The 17,255-nt window shown below is 37.8% G+C and overlaps 1 protein-coding gene across 4 annotated transcripts in view; it reads left to right on the forward strand.

Moving 5' to 3' along the window:
* The window catches only part of FYB1 (FYN binding protein 1), a 49,359-nt gene that overhangs the window by 22,128 nt on the left and 9,976 nt on the right, over positions 1 to 17,255 (forward strand). For 3 of the 4 annotated variants that reach the window (XM_064642458.1, XM_064642460.1, XM_064642461.1), the window contains 8 exons: positions 4,731 to 4,878; positions 6,531 to 6,580; positions 7,712 to 7,731; positions 8,607 to 8,653; positions 9,730 to 9,847; positions 11,927 to 12,083; positions 13,103 to 13,247; positions 16,101 to 16,129. In XM_064642458.1, the coding sequence (XP_064498528.1) occupies positions 4,731 to 4,878; positions 6,531 to 6,580; positions 7,712 to 7,731; positions 8,607 to 8,653; positions 9,730 to 9,847; positions 11,927 to 12,083; positions 13,103 to 13,247; positions 16,101 to 16,129 (714 nt within the window). The remainder of the gene's footprint in view (positions 1 to 4,730; positions 4,879 to 6,530; positions 6,581 to 7,711; positions 7,732 to 8,606; positions 8,654 to 9,729; positions 9,848 to 11,926; positions 12,084 to 13,102; positions 13,248 to 16,100; positions 16,130 to 17,255) is intronic. The other variant, XM_064642459.1, reaches the window with a different exon arrangement.

A 17,255-nucleotide genomic window follows, 5' to 3' on the forward strand; every position in this document is an offset into this window, starting at 1 on the left:
TCCTTTGGGAGTAAGACTATTACTTATGCTTAATATTTTTCAGCTGTCAACTTTAAATGTAGATTTAGACTCTTGCTTTCATTTTCCTTCATCTGTTTGTTTCTACATACATAGAATGGGAAAAATCGCCTACCAGGTATCATGTCTCGGACTTAATATGTCAACTCTATGACATTTTGAGAATATGAGGCATTGAATAGGTGTTAACACCCATAAGTAGTCTTTTCATCTGTTCTGGAAACAGGATTTTCCAATTGAGATCAATAAGAAGTTCTGCTTAAAAGAGGACAAATTCTCCATCTGCTTTGATCATGTTTCTCATGATGTATGAGCAACCATCAGGAAAGTGATCTTAAAAAGGATGGCGAATTAGGTCTCCATTTTCCCCTTTTTCCTTCATGCACCTTTTTTTTTTTTGGAGGTGATTTCTTTTGTGCAAAGATGAAAAAGAGAGATTTATCATCTAACTGGAAGGAGAATCAGGAGAAATGAGGAGAAGAAAAGAAAATTAATAAAAGATTTTACCCTGTCATTTCTAAAAGTCGAATCTAGACTCAGGGAGATCAATAATCACAAACTTTCTATGGTCTTTGTTTTGCATGAGCAGTGTTGCAAATGAACTTTGTATCTCTGTTGTCACAGTATGTCTGTCAACAGCATAATCAAAAGCCCTGAGCTTCAGCAGTGTTTTACGTTTACCTGCTCACTTTGAGCAGCTCCCAAGCAACATAACTGTGAAACCTGAAACCATGGCTTGTATCGAAACGAAAATGCAGTTAGGGAAGCAGAGCAGAGCACAGCTCTCTGCACATTACGAATTAGGTAGGAAGAGGGTGATCAGCTGCTGCAGATGTTATTGTAGGTTCTTAGCAAACCCTCTGTAAAACCCAGAAAACTTCCCAGATCTTGAATGTAGAAGTGGTGAAATGTTTTGCAGTAAGACTGAAAAAACAAGTTGTGTTTGCAGTGTAGCTCAAAAGTAGTTTGCATTACGGAACTGTGCTTCTTTCAAAATGCAAGATTTTTTACTGTGCAGCTGCTTCAAAAATCCTTAAGTTCTTTTTTATGAAAAATATAAAAATTCATTAAGAACTTGAAAATTCCGGGCATTTTTTTCCTGCAGAATTTTTGGAGTCTCCCTGTTGTAACTGATCATTGTCAGGTTTTCTTTAAGTTACTAAAAGAAGGAGTCAGCACTGCATCCCGAGCTCACTGCGTCAGGGGTCAAAGGGAATAAGCTTTCACCAAGGCCATACTCTAGGCCAAAGGAAGAGTGGGGTAGTCTTCTTTTTAGGATGTGAAGTCAAGAAACAGTTTTCCACTTGCATGTGCAAGAGACTGTCTTGTTTCTTACATATGTCTATGCATTTAAGGTGAAGCAGATGCGATCAGAGTGAACTCGAAATGGAAGGTAGAGCAATATGCGTTGCTATTTGGTTTTAGTTTTGTTTAGAAATTTCTAATTCAGTTTTGAACCAGAAATTTCTGGGTTGAGGAAATTAATAGCTTAGATGCTACAGCCTGATACTTTAAACATCATTAAGAGTTCATTCTTTGCTGTTAAGTCTGGACTGCTTAGAGGCTAGAGGCCAGGCTAATGCATTAGGAAGAGAATGTGTTGCTGATAATATCAGTACAGTTATTCTGAGCTAACTGGAATTTCTAAGGCACTGTTGGCTTTGAAAGCAGGTACACATTGTTGCTGCAATTCAGCCAAGTATGAGAAAAATACAAACAGCTGAATCCAGATCACCCTCTGCTAGGATGGGATATTTTCCTGATTCAAGGGAGATATCAAACTTAATATTTACCACTGTTGTCAGGTAAAACCTTTCTGCCAAATAACCACATTCTATTGCAATACAAATTTGATTGATTAGCAGAGATTGTATCATCAGTGAATGGATGTTGAGCTGCAGGTGGGAGTGCTAAAAAATGTGCCTTTTTTTTCTTCTACTTTTTCTGTTCTGGTCAGGTTGATAATTGGTTATTCATCTTCATCTGCATCTCTTTATTCAGTGCAGCACAGCATGTGAAAAGTTCAGTCCTAAGAAGAGGGGAGAGGCTTTTTGGAAACTGAGGTGCTAGTGGTCATAGCACTAGCTTTGTGCTAGCACTGTTTCCTGTGATGAGAATGCTTTAGGTGCATGTGAAGCCAGAATGTAGTTTCAGTTTGAGTTCTTGATCTAAGTGTCTGCAGCTGACTGCAGTTCCACTACCTGCACAGAGCCTTTCCAGGTTTTCAGAGTTCCAAGTGTCCCAGACACAAAAAAACCCAAACCAAACCAAACAAACAAACAAACCCAAACTGGAATCAAAATTAAATGCTCCACTAAAATAGGAAAAAACACACTATTGAAATTTTATGATAGCTTTGGCTCATCAGGCCTGATTATAACAGCTTTTTTATGTTGCTTGCCACTTTCCTACCTAACTCATCCCACTATTTCCAGTATTTGAAGTAAAGCATTTTACACCCACATCAGTCTCAGTCATAAGTGCGGCTAATTACAACTTTAAGGCAGAGAAGAGTCCATTCTGATAGTTAGACAATAAAGAGCATTATTTCCATTATTATGATGGTCATTTAGTTACTGTTAGATTACAATGTACATAAAAAGGACAGATCACTCAGCCCTTATACTTAAAAATAAGCACTAAATCTAAAATGCATGTGGTGTCCTTTCCTGGCTCAATTTCCTATTGCCTGGATTTGGCTTCCAAGGCATATCAGATCAGAGAAGTGTTATGCACTGAGACTTGGGCAGAATTTTTACCTTAGTCCTACAAACTAATCACAATGAAGTAACACAATATGATGACATAATGCTTTTATGCATGTTGGGCATATACACAACACTCCATAAGGGCAACAGAAACCTAACCACAAAAAAACTATATAGGATACCCTGTTAAAACACAAAAATAAATTTGAGAGTATCATTAATACCAATTTACATGGCTTTTATGAAAAAAAAAAAGAAAAAACAAAGTAAAACAAAACCTTCTTTCTGGTTGCTTTCTTTGGCTAGAATCTAGAACTCAGCTGCAGATATATGTTTAAATAGTCAGTGCTATTCATCTTTATAAGGGGTTTCAGAACAATAAGAGATCATAGCTGATGAAACCTGTGGATGAATAAAACCTGTGAAGAGTTAAATGCTACCACATCATCCTATGACTCCCAGATACAAGAGCACAATCATGTGTAACCTTGGCTCATTTAAGCAAAGTTTGCCTTTATTCAAAAGCAAGCATACATGTTGAATGAAGAAATGTGTTCCTTAACAAAAACACAAAAGAATCCACCTGTTTAATCAGCAGTGTTGGGGCTATTAGTACTTTGCTATTTAAGTAATGAAGGAATTTACAGGTTTCAAATTCACTCTTGTTGATATGTATGATGGCAGGTTGGTCCATCCAGCCATGAAGCAAAATTTCTCCATATATTTTTGAGTTCTTCGGTAATAAGTAGACAAACTGTCAAGGCTTGATAATTTCACTTTGATTTCCACATGAGACATGAGAGGTCCTTCTGAAAGTTACCAATTCCCCTTTTCCTATCTATCCCAAAGACAGAATTTCGGACATCTCAGCAGCTAAAAAAAGGTCTTCCAGTAGTTTTTGTAACTTTATGTCTTGATATTAAACATTACTAAGTATTTGTTGTTGTTCTGTGCTTAAGGCAATTTTTTCCAGTGAACATTTTCTTTCTTGACAAGATTTTAATTTCCACTATACAGATGTGAACTTAAAGAAAATCTCCAGAAGAGAAGGGGGTTTCTTTTCACTTGTAGTTGGTGTTAACTTAACTCTGAATTTCCTTTTTCCTGCTGTTCTCTTCATCCTTGGATTTTGTTGGGCTTCCCCCCATGTGGCTGGAGACAATTCTTTTTGGGTAGCCTTTAATCCACTAGTGATAATTCAGAAAAAATTCTAGGTTTAATATCATGACATCCAAACAGTGATTGAATTTGATTGTGTTGAATAAATTCTCTCAACATGAACTCTCAAAGCAATGGTTACTATGGTTTGTTTGTGACTTGTACATGGAACATGAACTCAGTGCAGCACACATGAACACCAGCTCGCTCATGAAATTATGGTTTCTCTGCCTGGTGCACAGCATCATCATTTTTTTAAGACTACACCTGTCTGTTGAGGGGGTAGCTTCTCTGCAGATTCTTAAATTGCCACTTTTCTAGTGGAGGCTTGCTAGAAAATTATGTCCAGCCTTGTAAAACTTTCATTAAATACATATTTGAAGATGTTCAGGGACCTGTATATCTTTTAATAAATGCCAAAATATCTTTTTATCTCTTATCCTTTCCCTTAAAACTCTGTCTCTGAGCAAGAAAAAGTCATCAAGACTGCATAAGTACTCACACGAAATTCTGCAGCTGGTTTTTCCAAGTAGATTGTGGAATTATATTATAATTTAGTTTCAAAGCACAGGTACTTATATATAATGGATGGCCTGTGAAGTTTTTGCATCTTGTTCATGTCTTGGCAAAGACATTTTCAAGGCCTTGTGCAGGCAGTACATTCTTCTATGTAGAGCCTCTTCCTCTCTACTCTGGTAAGATAATGCAACAAAGATAAGAAGCAGGTTCAACAAAATATATTTGCTCTGACTTGTGTTCAGTACTGATATTTTACCCAATACTTCATGTAAAACAGCAAGGTTCTGTCCTCAGCTTGATACATCAGTCTGTTCTTCTTTATTTCAGCAGCTAAAGGTTTGAAACTGTCAGCACCTTCCTCAGCAGCATCTGCCCCACAGTTTCCACCTCCTCCACCAATCTCTTACCCAGCCCTGCAGGTTAAGGCAGCTCCCAGTCTGCCTCCCAGAAACATCAAGCCCAGCTCTGAAACAAGGTAAGTGAACGTAAACCTCAAGGTCTTTATTGTTTCACCTTTTTCTAACTGTTACTTTGCTCATGCAGCTGCAGATGAATACTACAGGAGTCCCAGGTTTCTGGGGGAGTGAAGTCTTACTACTGTCCTTGTCTTGCCCTGGCCTTGTCCTGTCTGGAATTAGTTTGTATTAGTTTGAACCCTTCATCTATTCAGTTGTTTCCCTGAATTGCCTTAGCTATAACAACACTTTTTTTGCCCTGTTTGGGGGGCTGGGGTAGGGAGAAGGGAATAGACTGAGTTTTTATTTCAAACCTGTTGAAAGACTTCATACACGGGTAGAAAATCAGTTGTAATAAATAACTGAAGGTTTACCCTGCATTTTTCTGGGGTAAGAGAGCAAGGAGAGTCATGTCTATGAGTCAATAGCCCAGGAAGTAGCTTTGCAAACCAGAGGAACTGAACTCAGCCCTGGCTGTGAAACTGTGCCACGGGCACATCATGGCCTTATGTGATAACTCTGAGAAGCCTCTGTCAATAGAGGGCTCCCTTCTTAATCCTTCTTTGAAGACTTGCATACAAAAGTGGAACCTCTGGTGAAAAAGAGTTATAAGTACTTTGATCCTGTGTCAAAACTGACTGGAATCAAGCTAAGCCTGAATAAGGAGATGCTCTCTGGCCAGCAGTTACTGCAAAGAGCAGCAAACAACAGGCAGGGAGAGCTGGAGAGGCGTGTGCCAACACAGGGCTCTGTGTCAGTGTGGCCAGAGTGACAGCATCACTCCAGCCTCAAGGCCATGGCACCTGCAACAGCCATCCTGGGTATCCTCATCTTCACCTTCAGTGACCTGTGAAATTTACCTCCAGATGGCCCTTCTGGTCTTCCATTCCTGTGTGCCCTCTGGGGTCTCCCCTCCACTGAAAACTTGTGCCTGGGTGCTGACACCTGTGCTTTCACCTGTCTCTGTGCTTTTGCTATGAGGCCAATTTTAGAACATCCCATTCTGCCTCAAAGTCCATTCTTTGATTACCCTTCTTGGATGATCACTATCAGCCCTAATTCTCTTTCAGCTGTTACAAGACATATTAAAGTTAAAAGTCCCTGATATTACTAGTTATATTCTCAATTTCTTGCTTCTCTCAGTTGGACAGCACTTTTAAATCTAACATCAGAGACCTTTTACTTGGCCTAATCTTACACTACTGCTTCTCTTGTCCCTTGTTTAGACTTTAAGCCCTACAAGTCAAGGAGTAGTCTCAGAACTATATTTAACATTGAGCAAAAGTCTGGCATTGTGCTTGTGTATTGTGTAAGAAGCCTGCACCTGCAAGGATAGTTTAAAAGCCCAACATATTTTTTTCATTCAGTCAGCCCATCTGCTGACTATATTTTTCATACCATACTCATCTTCATGGTATCTGAGTGCCTTTGGCTTATTTTGATCTTTTATTCTCAAGATCAAGGTGTCCCCACCTGAAACACCAAGCCACAATCAGGAAGAATAATTTAAAGAATCTTGTTTCTACTAAGTAGGATATAGAGCTCAATAGACTGTCCAGCCGTTGTATAAAATAGATGGAAAAAGCAGCAGGACAATGGTGGATGAAAATATAAATATAAAATATAAGACCGCCTTCATAGGTTTCACGTGTCCACTTTTTCATACTTACAGAAATCCAGAAAATGAAGAAAATTATGATGACGTGGAATTTGTTTCACAGGGTAAGATGCATACATTTTAATCAGTGGCAACTATGAGAAGCTGCAAGAAAGTTGTATTTATAAGATAAGCAAAAGAATATTGTTTTCTATGTGTGATTTGTGTAACTAATTATACTAGTTCTGTAGTTTCATGAGTGAAGATGGTTGTCTCATAAAACTAACTGTTCTACTGTTCTATGATTAATATGACAGACTTTCAGGAACTGCTTTAAATAACTTCCCTCTTACCTCCCTCCATCCCTCCTTTCTTTTTTTTTTATTAGAAAAATGCCAGGACTGTAAATTACAAGATTTTTTTAATCTGAACCAAAATGAATGCTGTTCTTTCAGAGCTGAAGTTGTGTGGTCTGGTGAAGGAGGCACTGGTTTATCCTTGCTAAAAAAAAATAAAAATTGTTGACTGTGCTTTAAATGTTGCTTTGTGGTCTGCCTCAATTAGAGGCAGTGAGCCACTATGTTGTACCAGGAGCAGTAGAGAAGCAGATTGTGACATAAAAAATTTCAATCTGCCTTCTGATCTCTCTTTGGGGGGACTGAGTCTGTGCCAGGCACAGTGTGCATCATTTAGTGTGCTGGCCATCCCTGACGGACAGCAATGCAGACTGTGGCGCTGAAACCGAGCTTGTCTAACCTAACTCCCTGCAGACTAAGGAGGAAGCAGGAAAGTCACAGAGCTTCTTCTCCTGTAGCCCAGGGCAGACACTGCCTTAGCCAAAGGGCCTTTGGCCTCCTTATTCAGCTGTGGGGCTGGTGCAAAAAAGGTCTTTGAGATCTGTTTGGATTTCTTAGGTTTTTAACCACGACTTTCTCATATAAATATGCATTTTTGTAAACAAATAGTATAGGTAAATTTTTCAATGTCACTAAAGAATCTTTAAAACAAATTTTCCAATTTTAAAATACAGAGTTAAATATGCTGTTTGTAGATATTTTTATTTTAGAGTGTACTATAAAACCAGTTTGGAAGAATTCTGATTTTTGCATTCATAACCTCATTAAAAACCTGGAGTCTGCACATACTTCTGATTAATATCACTTGTATTATTAGCAGTTTAAAACAGTTAATGCTACAATTAATTTTTTTGTGTACAAGAAAAAATAAATACCCAGTTTTTATTTTTTCTCCTATAGGTCATGGAAGTACACAGGGGGTAAGTGCTATCCTCCAAGATAAACCTATCATTTTTAGCAAAAAACTACCAAATTTATTAAAACTCCTTAAATAAATTAGAAAATTAATTGCAGAAATGATCCAGTATATTGACAGTAAGTTGTAGAAGCACTTACTTATTGTGAAGGACAGAAATAAATTCAGGTAAGCAGAATAAACCAGAACTAATTTTCAAAGCTGACTAGATACCAAAAATTGATAAAAAAAAAAAAAAAAAAAAAAAAAAAAAAAAGAGGCAAAAGTACACTTTCTAATACCACTGACATTTCATTTCACTACAATTTTCCAGAAACAAGGATCCTGCTGCATTCTAGTAAGAGAATATTTCAGTTAATATTTCAGTTAAGCACAGTTTTATATTGGTATGCTTAAGTACCTGGTTATAGGAAGACTAAAACTGTCTCTTGGACCCTAATCTTAGCCCCATTTAGATCATTAACATTCCAGTTTAAATAGTGCAAACTCTGACACCTTCATCATAGCAGTGCAACCATCAGCATGGATGCAGATTTTTCAGGACTAACGTTGCGATTAAAATGTCCCCTTTGGATTAAGTAGTGTGCTGGTGTGATTCTAACAATCCAGGACTTCATAGTTGTGGTATTGTAAAAACAAAGGTAGGGGAAAAAAGAATAGAGGGATTGTATAATGTAGTAACTTGTTTTGGGAAGTTTAAAGGAATTTGTGTTTGCATTTTGCTATAAATGTATTTTATATAGTTTATGTGAAGCTTACCTAGCAGGCTCAGTTTCTTCATGTCTTTCCAATTGTACTTAGACCATCTAAAACTGATTTGTTTGTTTGTTTGTTTGATTTGGTTTTTGTTTGTTTGTTTGTTTGTTTTTGGTTTTGTAGGGCCAACAAAGTGATGTAGAGATGTATGAAGATATAAATGACATCAGGTAGCAATTTTAAACTCTATAACCTACTGTATCTTTATTACTATCTTTGTTAACAAAGATATTTCATCTGGCACAAAAGTGTCATTCCATTGCAGTCCCTGCCAGGGATTATTGTGTTCATTCATTTCACCTAAAGAAAGTCCAGTTGTTCTAAGGTTCTTTTCTAGTTAGATCTGCCATGCCTCATGCTGGAAAAACTCCTGTAACGAACCGATGTTGTTACTGTGATTGAGGTAACAGAAGTCTGATTTCTGATCTGAGGAACATGTCTGAACCACTTGTTGGAATTACAGTCTAGTTCTCTAGAAAATAAGCTCAGCCCAAGATACTATGGTACCAGATAGATTTTTGTTGTGGTTGTTTTTCTTGCTTTTCAGATAAATTTTCTCAGAACTCCTGTGGGAGGCTGGTTTGACAATTTTCATTGCCTGAGTACACTAGCCAGAATACAAGCTCTCTTATTCTTCTTCCATTTAGACCTTTACTTTGAGGACTCTTTTGCCCTGGTAATATCTAAATGTATGGCATTTACTGTATTACGATAGCCAATTCCCTTCAAATAAGTAATAGATGTAGAATACTTCAGATTTAGAAGGACTTTCAGTAAAAATTTATTGGTGAATTCCCTTTGCAAATAAGTGATATTAATACATGTTTTATAACCCAAGCAAATGATCTTCATTCAGTCTTCTTTTTTTTTTTTTTTTTAGTATAATTTAAGCATATCAGCTTATCAAAACTATCCTAAAAAAGGAATGAAACTGCTACCAGTTTCCAAGCTTGTTCAAAACAATTAGGTCAGGGACATTTGGATACACACATGTAGAGCTGGTATTTTGCCTCCAGGTAACCTTTCCTGGTGTGCTGTCCCCTTAAGGACAGCCACTTTAAATTATATATGTAGTAAAGGATTCCTTACTCTATTTGTTGCAGCTTCACTAGAGTTTAGAATCCATAGCTTTGATTTCACTTGGAGAAGTCTTTTTTTAATCACATGTAATTTTTTATCAGCCTTGAGTAAGGAAGCTCTAGGGAAGATTTGCTTCACACATTCATTCCTGGCAATGCACTTTCAGATCATCAAGGGAAAAAGAGAAGAAGCAGAACAAAGAAGATAAGAGAAGAATGGAACAAGAGAAAAGAGAACAAAAGGAAAAAGAAAAGAAAGAACTGGAATTAAGGAAGAAGTTCAAAGTAAGCTTTTTGTTTTGTAATCTGGCCAAAAACACGTAGGAAGGATTATTTAGCAGTGTCAAGTTCAAAATACACTTCTCATCTAGTTACAAAATTATTTGTTATGGTAGGTAGTTCAAATACCTGAATAAATTCTGAATAAAGTTTTAAACTACCCTTGTATGTTGCGCATATGCTTGACTTCAAGCTCCGCACTGATGGCAAGGACTTTGTTCAGTGCCTTTACAGTTTTCTTTAAATTACCTTCACAACTGCTTTCCACTGTAAAAAAAAAAAAAAAAAAAAAAAAAAAAAAAAAAAAAATATTTTGTTTTCACTTTTCTGTTTCTAATGATTTGCATCATTAGAATAGCATCAAAAGTCTTTAATAAAAATGGGAATTGTATCCCGTATGCTTAGTGTTACTTGCTTTGCTGTAGTCAGATACAAAAGTATCTAGCCCTTGACAGATTTCAAAATTGCAACATATTGCCCTTGCACTTGGCATAAAGGTATCTAAACGGATTTACAGCTTAAGTGTGGAGGAAGTGAATAGGGCATGTGTAGGGGAGCTAAAGTGTGTGTCTCAGGCTAAATCATGAGGCAGTTCTTTCTGTTATTAAATAATATTTATATATCTGGTGGTCAGCATGCTCCCACAGTTTGCAAATCAGCCAGTCAGTTTCTCTAAACTAATATCTGTTCACAATGCTCCACTGTGCTGCTTTCAGTGTCATTGTACATAGTGGGCAGCTTTGTTTTATTTCCTATTATGTTCAGTACACAGTAAAGCCATGGTGATTGTCTCACACTGAGGCCTTGGTCAGCTGTGGAGAGACTGGCATGACTTGATAAGCAAATATTAAAGAACCACTTAGTTAATAATAGTGGGTTAACCATTCCTGTGAAGTGTAGGTATTAGTGCACAGAATGCTTTTAGCTTGCAGACTGTTGTCCTACAGCCATTAAGGAACGTTATTATATTTAAATGCAAACAAATATATTTTAGTTGGGTTTTTTTTCACATTTATTCATCACCTATACACCTATATTCCTGACCTATTCTATAACTGGCAAGAGCACTATGCCTCTGAAAGGTCATATATATCTTAAAGTCACAAATACTACAATCCAAAATGGTTTCTCCAAAATGTAAAGATCCCACAAAGCAAATCCTAAACTCCAGTAAACAGTGCGATCATCTCTTGTGAGTATTTGCAATATCATTTATAGAAAAGAATTGTAAACACAGAGGATTATGTGACAGACCCTTTAATGTTAATGAATTTTACTCATGTGATTTGTATCAGCAATAGTGTGGCCAGCAGGACCACAGCAGTGATTGTCCATTTGTACTTGGTACTGGTGAGGCTGCACCTTGAATCCTGTGTCCGTTTTTGGGCCCCTTGCTACAAGAAAGACATTGATGTGCTGGAGAGAGTCCAGAAAAAGGCAATGGAGCTGGTGCAGGGTCTGGAACACAAGTCCTATGAGGAACAGCTGCAGAAGCTTGAGGTGCTCAGCTTAGAGAAAAGGAGGCTCAGGGGAGATCTTATTACTCCAAACAAATACCTGAAAGGAGGTTGTGAGGTGGAGATTGGTCTCTTCTCCCACATAACAGGGATTAGGACAAGAGAAAGTAGCCCCAAGTTGTGCTGGGGGATATTTAGTTTGGATATTTCTTCCATTGAGCTCAGTGATCTCAGAGGTCTTTTCCAACATAAAAGATTCTGTTTTGGTGAGTGGTTCTGCTGGAAATACATGGAGATGTGCACTGGAATTAAATATGTCTGTTTTGTAAACTCATGAAAGGCTCCATAGTTAGTTCGTTGGTTTTAGTTTTTGTATTTTTGTGATTTTGCCAATCAGTTCAACTGGTCTACTTCCATTCTGTTCCCTCTCTTTTAATCTCTGATTATTAATTTAAACTAGGTAGTTGTGGTGGCAGAAAGCCTTTCTGTTTAGTTGCCTAGGCCACTTTACATGTCAATGAAACAAGTAATCATCGTAACTGTTATTTTTTCTTTCATTCTGAATGTCTGGGAGAAAAAACCTCCATTTTCCACGTCTGTGATTTATTTTGTTCCTTCTTTTCTTCAGTTAATGAGACCCATTGAAGTTATTCATCAGGCACGAGCTTGTGTTGACTACAAAGGGGGGAAGAATGAACTGACTGTCAAAGAGGGGGATAAGATTGAAATCATTCGCCTCACAGACAACCCAGAAGGAAAGTGGCTGGGCAGGATAGGAGAATGCTGTGAGTTCTGTTTCTTCCTTGTGCTCCTGAATGTTTTCACTGTATGACAGAAAACAGGTGAGCATTACACCAAAGAGTAGCCTTACCAAGGCTGAGTCACTGGCCACCAAAGAAAGTAATTACCATAGCTCGCCCTCCTGTGCCCAGCTAGCATGAAAGGTTTAGTTCATACTATGAAGTTATTGCAAAACATGATGTAACATTTTTAGGCACTAAAATAAGTCAGGTACAATATGCTGGGACCTTCACTGACACACTGAGAAGCAATTCCCTGTCAGTTTTCAAATGGCATCAGAACTGGGCACTCTGCAAGTAACAAGGATCGCATTTTTTCCTGTCTTTCTCTTAATCATAACATTGGTGTTCCTAAAATAGAAATAGAGACTATAAGGACCAGTTCTAAGTCTTTATCTTGTTTCTACTCCTATGGAAAGTTTCAAACTGATTTTTAGTTTTTATTTTGTCTGAAATCCAAGATGTTTCTCTAATTGTATAAATATCATCAGTGCATCTGTGAGTGTGATAAAGGGATTGATGATCTGGCTCCTGGGTTATAAAAGACCGATCCATTAAATCAATCAAAATTATTAAAAACACTTGCATGATTTTTAAGAGGACTGTCTAAAATTCCCCTCAGGACATACAGAGTTCCTCATCTTAGCCAACTGTTCTGATGACCTAAAATATGCACAAGACTGCAGTGGTTCCAAGGTTAGCTGAGAAATGGAGTCTGCCTCATGATTCCAGGAGTCTGCACAGAAAATTCTGAGCTGGCAGCTGAGAAGCAAATAAGGGTGAAGTTAACTTGACACCACCTGAGGAAGGCTTAGTAGGGAGACAGATCTGAGATTTGTATTTGTGTTGACAGATGGAGAGTCAAGCTTAGGCTGCTTGGAATGAGACACTTTGAAAGTTTTCAAAACTCATTAAAAAAATTTCAGTTCTGAACCTTCCGTTAAACTCATCCTTTTACCATGACCTTTTAAAACTGTCTCTGCCTAATGATTTCATTCATTTAGATGGATACATTAAAACGACCATGGTAGAGATTGATTATGACTCTTTGAAAAGAAAGCAACGAGCACCTACTGGAGCCAATGTGGAATTTTCAGAGTGTGACATGGAAGTGTATGATGATGTTGCAGAGCAGGAGAGCTTGATGAGGTATGTATAAGGAATACATGGAAAGAAAAAAATAATTCATCCCAGTCAGCCTAGCCAGGGGAAGTTTTAGAATAACAAAGCCAACTCTTGTCACGGAACAGTCATTTGTATAAGAAACATGTAAGTTGGTTAGGGGAGCATAAATGAATTCTGGAATCCATCATCTGTAAGCTCCCATGTTCAGGAGGAATTCATACTATTGGAAGAGGACCTACACTATTGCAGTCCAAAAGAGAACAAAATGCAAACCATACAGGATTACAAATCATATGCAGGAAGTGCAATTCTCTTCATTCCCTCTCTTCTCTCATCCTGTCTTTTGAAGTCATGTAGTCCCTTTTCTAACATGAAAAAATAAAAGACTCTAAAAGCAATTCACTGCAGGAGGGAACTCCTGATCACCCCCATTGCTTTCATGAGCCTCAGTGTGAGTCCATAAGTCTTCTTTTGAAGAGAAGGGACTTCTGGAATCAAGTTTAGGATGGCCCTTCAGGAAAGAGTGTGGCTAATGAGTTTAATCCTGAAAACAAGTCCTCTCAAGTTCCATGAGATGGGTATGAGCTTTTTTTGACTTTTTTGACTTCACCAGAAGCTTCTTCTCTATGGAACGGTCTCACACGCATTTGCAATGCAGTGCTCCACTGCATACTCTCTACTTCAGTATGTCATCTTTTTCATGTCAAACAGATCTGCAGTTAAGATCTTCTTAGTACACTTCTCTAAGTGCCACCTCCAGCAGCAGATCAGATTTGCAGGCTGGGAAATATCCTAGTGACCTTGTGACAGGAGTCAAGGCTATCACATAACCTAGCATGACAGTGGTACCCTCCGTTACCAGATCTCACATAAAAGCCTGCTTCTGAAAAGTGATGCAACAAATTAGTGCTCAATCTCCACCACATGTCCAGATGTGCAGAAACAGATAGCCTGGGACAAGGGATCTGCATACAGCTGCAAAGAATTTCCGTATGTAGGACAACCATCTTGAAACAGCCATTACCCCTGCTTTCACTGTTTCCCATGAGGCTTCTTAACTTTGTAGGCCTGCATGGAATAAAAGGACTGAAGCTGGCCGGCTGCTGAGTGCAGCTGATCCTCAGTTGATAGAACATTCCCATTGAGCTCCAGAAACAGCACTTGGAAAAGTCTGCCTTCAGGCTGGCATTCTTAAGCAACAAATCTGATACTTTACCAGCTTACTCCATATCAGTTTTCCTCCCTGCACATTGGCCTCATGGCATCATGACCTAGCCAGGAGACTTGAGTTAGTTGTTCTACATTTTAGGTAATCTCAGCAATAGTTACTTCATTGCAAAAGTATCTTTGGCCAATCCTTCTCACTATGGCAAGAATCACAATTAACCGTCTCAATGCAAAGTATTTAGAAAATCTGTTGAATGTAAAAGCAAACAATAATACTGACACTGTTGTGTACTAAAATAATAGTGTATTCCAAGGAACTTGGAAGGATGAATGATTTGCTCAGATTCATTAAATCTTTTAAGCTGTATTTTGACATTTTTATCTTTTCTAGTGATTAATAGCATTCTGTTAAGTTCTTGAGCATGAATTATTGGAAGGTCTGACATACATCAACATGTTTTGAAACCACTGTAAGAATGCCATTCTAAAAAAAATCTCTTGACCAAATAGTATTAGCTCATTATCAGCAGTGTTGCTAATATTCGAAAATTAATAAGTGATCACGGCTGTCGTATTTCAGGAGTTCTTGGCGCAAAAGTTTGACAAATAACTTGGTTCGATGTATGGTTTTAAGTAAGACTCTAACTTGGAAGTAATCTCAGCTACTGTGAACCTCTCAGGGTTTTTTCAACTACTATTAGAATATTGGGCTAACACAGAAACTTTGAAATGTTAGAAACATGCAGTTAGAGGTTTAAATTGTACCCAATGAAAGCTAGCTGAGCAATAAATTAATTTGCTTAACATTTCATTTCAAGAAGATCCCTCATAGGGAATGAATCTAAAGGGTCTGGATGCACTCTCTAGTGTTCAGTTGGATTATATTTTTATTCCCATCAAGTTAGACTACATGACCCCCTGAGGTCACTTCCAACATAAATTATCATATGACCCAAAGGCATATTTTGTACTTTAGTTTAAAGATATGAACAAGAATATAAAATATATTCTAAATATAGTAAATCATTATAGCTGTAGACATCAATTTGCATTTCGTTGAAAATGACACTTCATTGGAAATTGCTAACAATTGCTAACAATTAGGACCCAATATTCTGCTTATATGAAAAAGTGCACCTTCACTGGCTTGAAATATCTGCATTGATTTGTGAAAATAAAGAATTTGCTTCACAGCTTTACTTATAAAATACTAAGGATCGTACTGATAACCCTCTTATTCCCCTTTCAATTCCTTTGAGCAATGTATTAAAGTACTCTTTTATGATTTGTAACTAATTATTTCCCAGGAAAAAAGCAAAAAAAATGAAGCATTTTTCCTGCTTTACCGGAATCTACTAAGAGTTAATTTTTCTTCATCTAGGCCCTAGTTCATGTCTGAACTAGATTACACATTTTCTTTGGCATTAGTAAGAATACAAACTACTTATTTGACTGTAAGAAATTGATGTGAGTGTGGTGAAAGCAGACAGAAAGGAAGAGCTGGCACATTTAGTTATTCCCCACATAGAAAACACTAGCATGTGTCTGATCTTCCAGTGCAGAACTTGTAATGTTCAGCTGACATGAACATGAGTGCTAAGGCCGAAAGTTTTAGAATTAATAACTGAAAAAGGGATGGGTGATCATGATGTTTTCTTTTACTCAAGGATGACTGCTCTTCTCTAAAATGTCTTTTGTTTACTTTTCCAGCCTAGGTTCCGACAGTACTGGAACTGGAAGTAAGTTCTACATAAACATTTTGGGGGAGTTGTTAGTGTGTATTTTTAACGGCTTCCAGATAATGCACTAATTACCCATAAGCATATTAAATGTTTGCTAATGGGCAACAAACAAGGAAGTACAGTAGCCAAATTACCTTCCCCACCACTTACAGGAACTTGAGTGAGATAGGAGTTTTGTCTTCAGATACTGTGAATCACTAGCAAGACAGATGACCGAACTTGGTTTTTGTGTGTGTGTGGAGGTAAATCATCCCACAAAACAGCACAGGTATAGCTGTCAAAATACTAAGATGAGCAAGGGTTTCTGCGCTGGAGAATTCTGGTTCTGAAAAAGCCAGTAATACTACCAAATAAAGCTGCATTTTGCTAACAGAGTTAAGGGCAACTTCAGTTACGGTAATACACTGGAGTCCCAGATGCAGCAGCTCCACGCAGTCAAGAACACACATTCGAACCCAGTTTCCCCTTTGGTAGCCTATATATTTATATAGCATTCTCTGTTGATCACAAGAGCACAGCTCATCTTCTCAGCTTAGAGTTTAGATACTGGTCATGGCAGAAGCATCCCCTGGCAGTACTGAACGGAGTTGCTGCCAGCTAAGTACAGATTTCAGTGATTACTCTGACCGGTGGCTGGAATTGCACATGCAAACTGAGCTAACTCTGCACTGAAGGAGGTGGGGCCCAAAGGTCAAAACTGAGGCCAAAATGGGGAGCTTACATTGCACTTATCTCTGACTTCCATGGATGAAGACAAGATGTCCCTTGCTAAGAGTATTGGTCTGGCATCTTCAGTTATCACTTGAGTCACACATAAAAATTTAAAAGTCATCCTAGTGTCTGGGCCGAATCAGCCATTTAGAATTTTATTGACTGCACTGTAGAAGCATACGTATTCAATATCAATGTTCTTGTGATTGGCAGTGCCACATTAAAATTCTGTGGATGGCATTCCCAACTGAGATAAGTCTAAATCACTGTTTTAATAAATAGACTGTGCTGGTTTACAGAAATATTCTGTTTACAAGGATATTGCCTAAACTGCACGCATGTCTAATATAGTTAAGAGGCCTGTAATGAATACCCTATTCTGCAGCATTAAATATATTTGCATTAATTCATT

Source organism: Pseudopipra pipra, chromosome Z (genome assembly GCF_036250125.1).
Source record: "Pseudopipra pipra isolate bDixPip1 chromosome Z, bDixPip1.hap1, whole genome shotgun sequence".
Classification (NCBI taxonomy): Eukaryota; Metazoa; Chordata; class Aves; order Passeriformes; family Pipridae; genus Pseudopipra; species Pseudopipra pipra.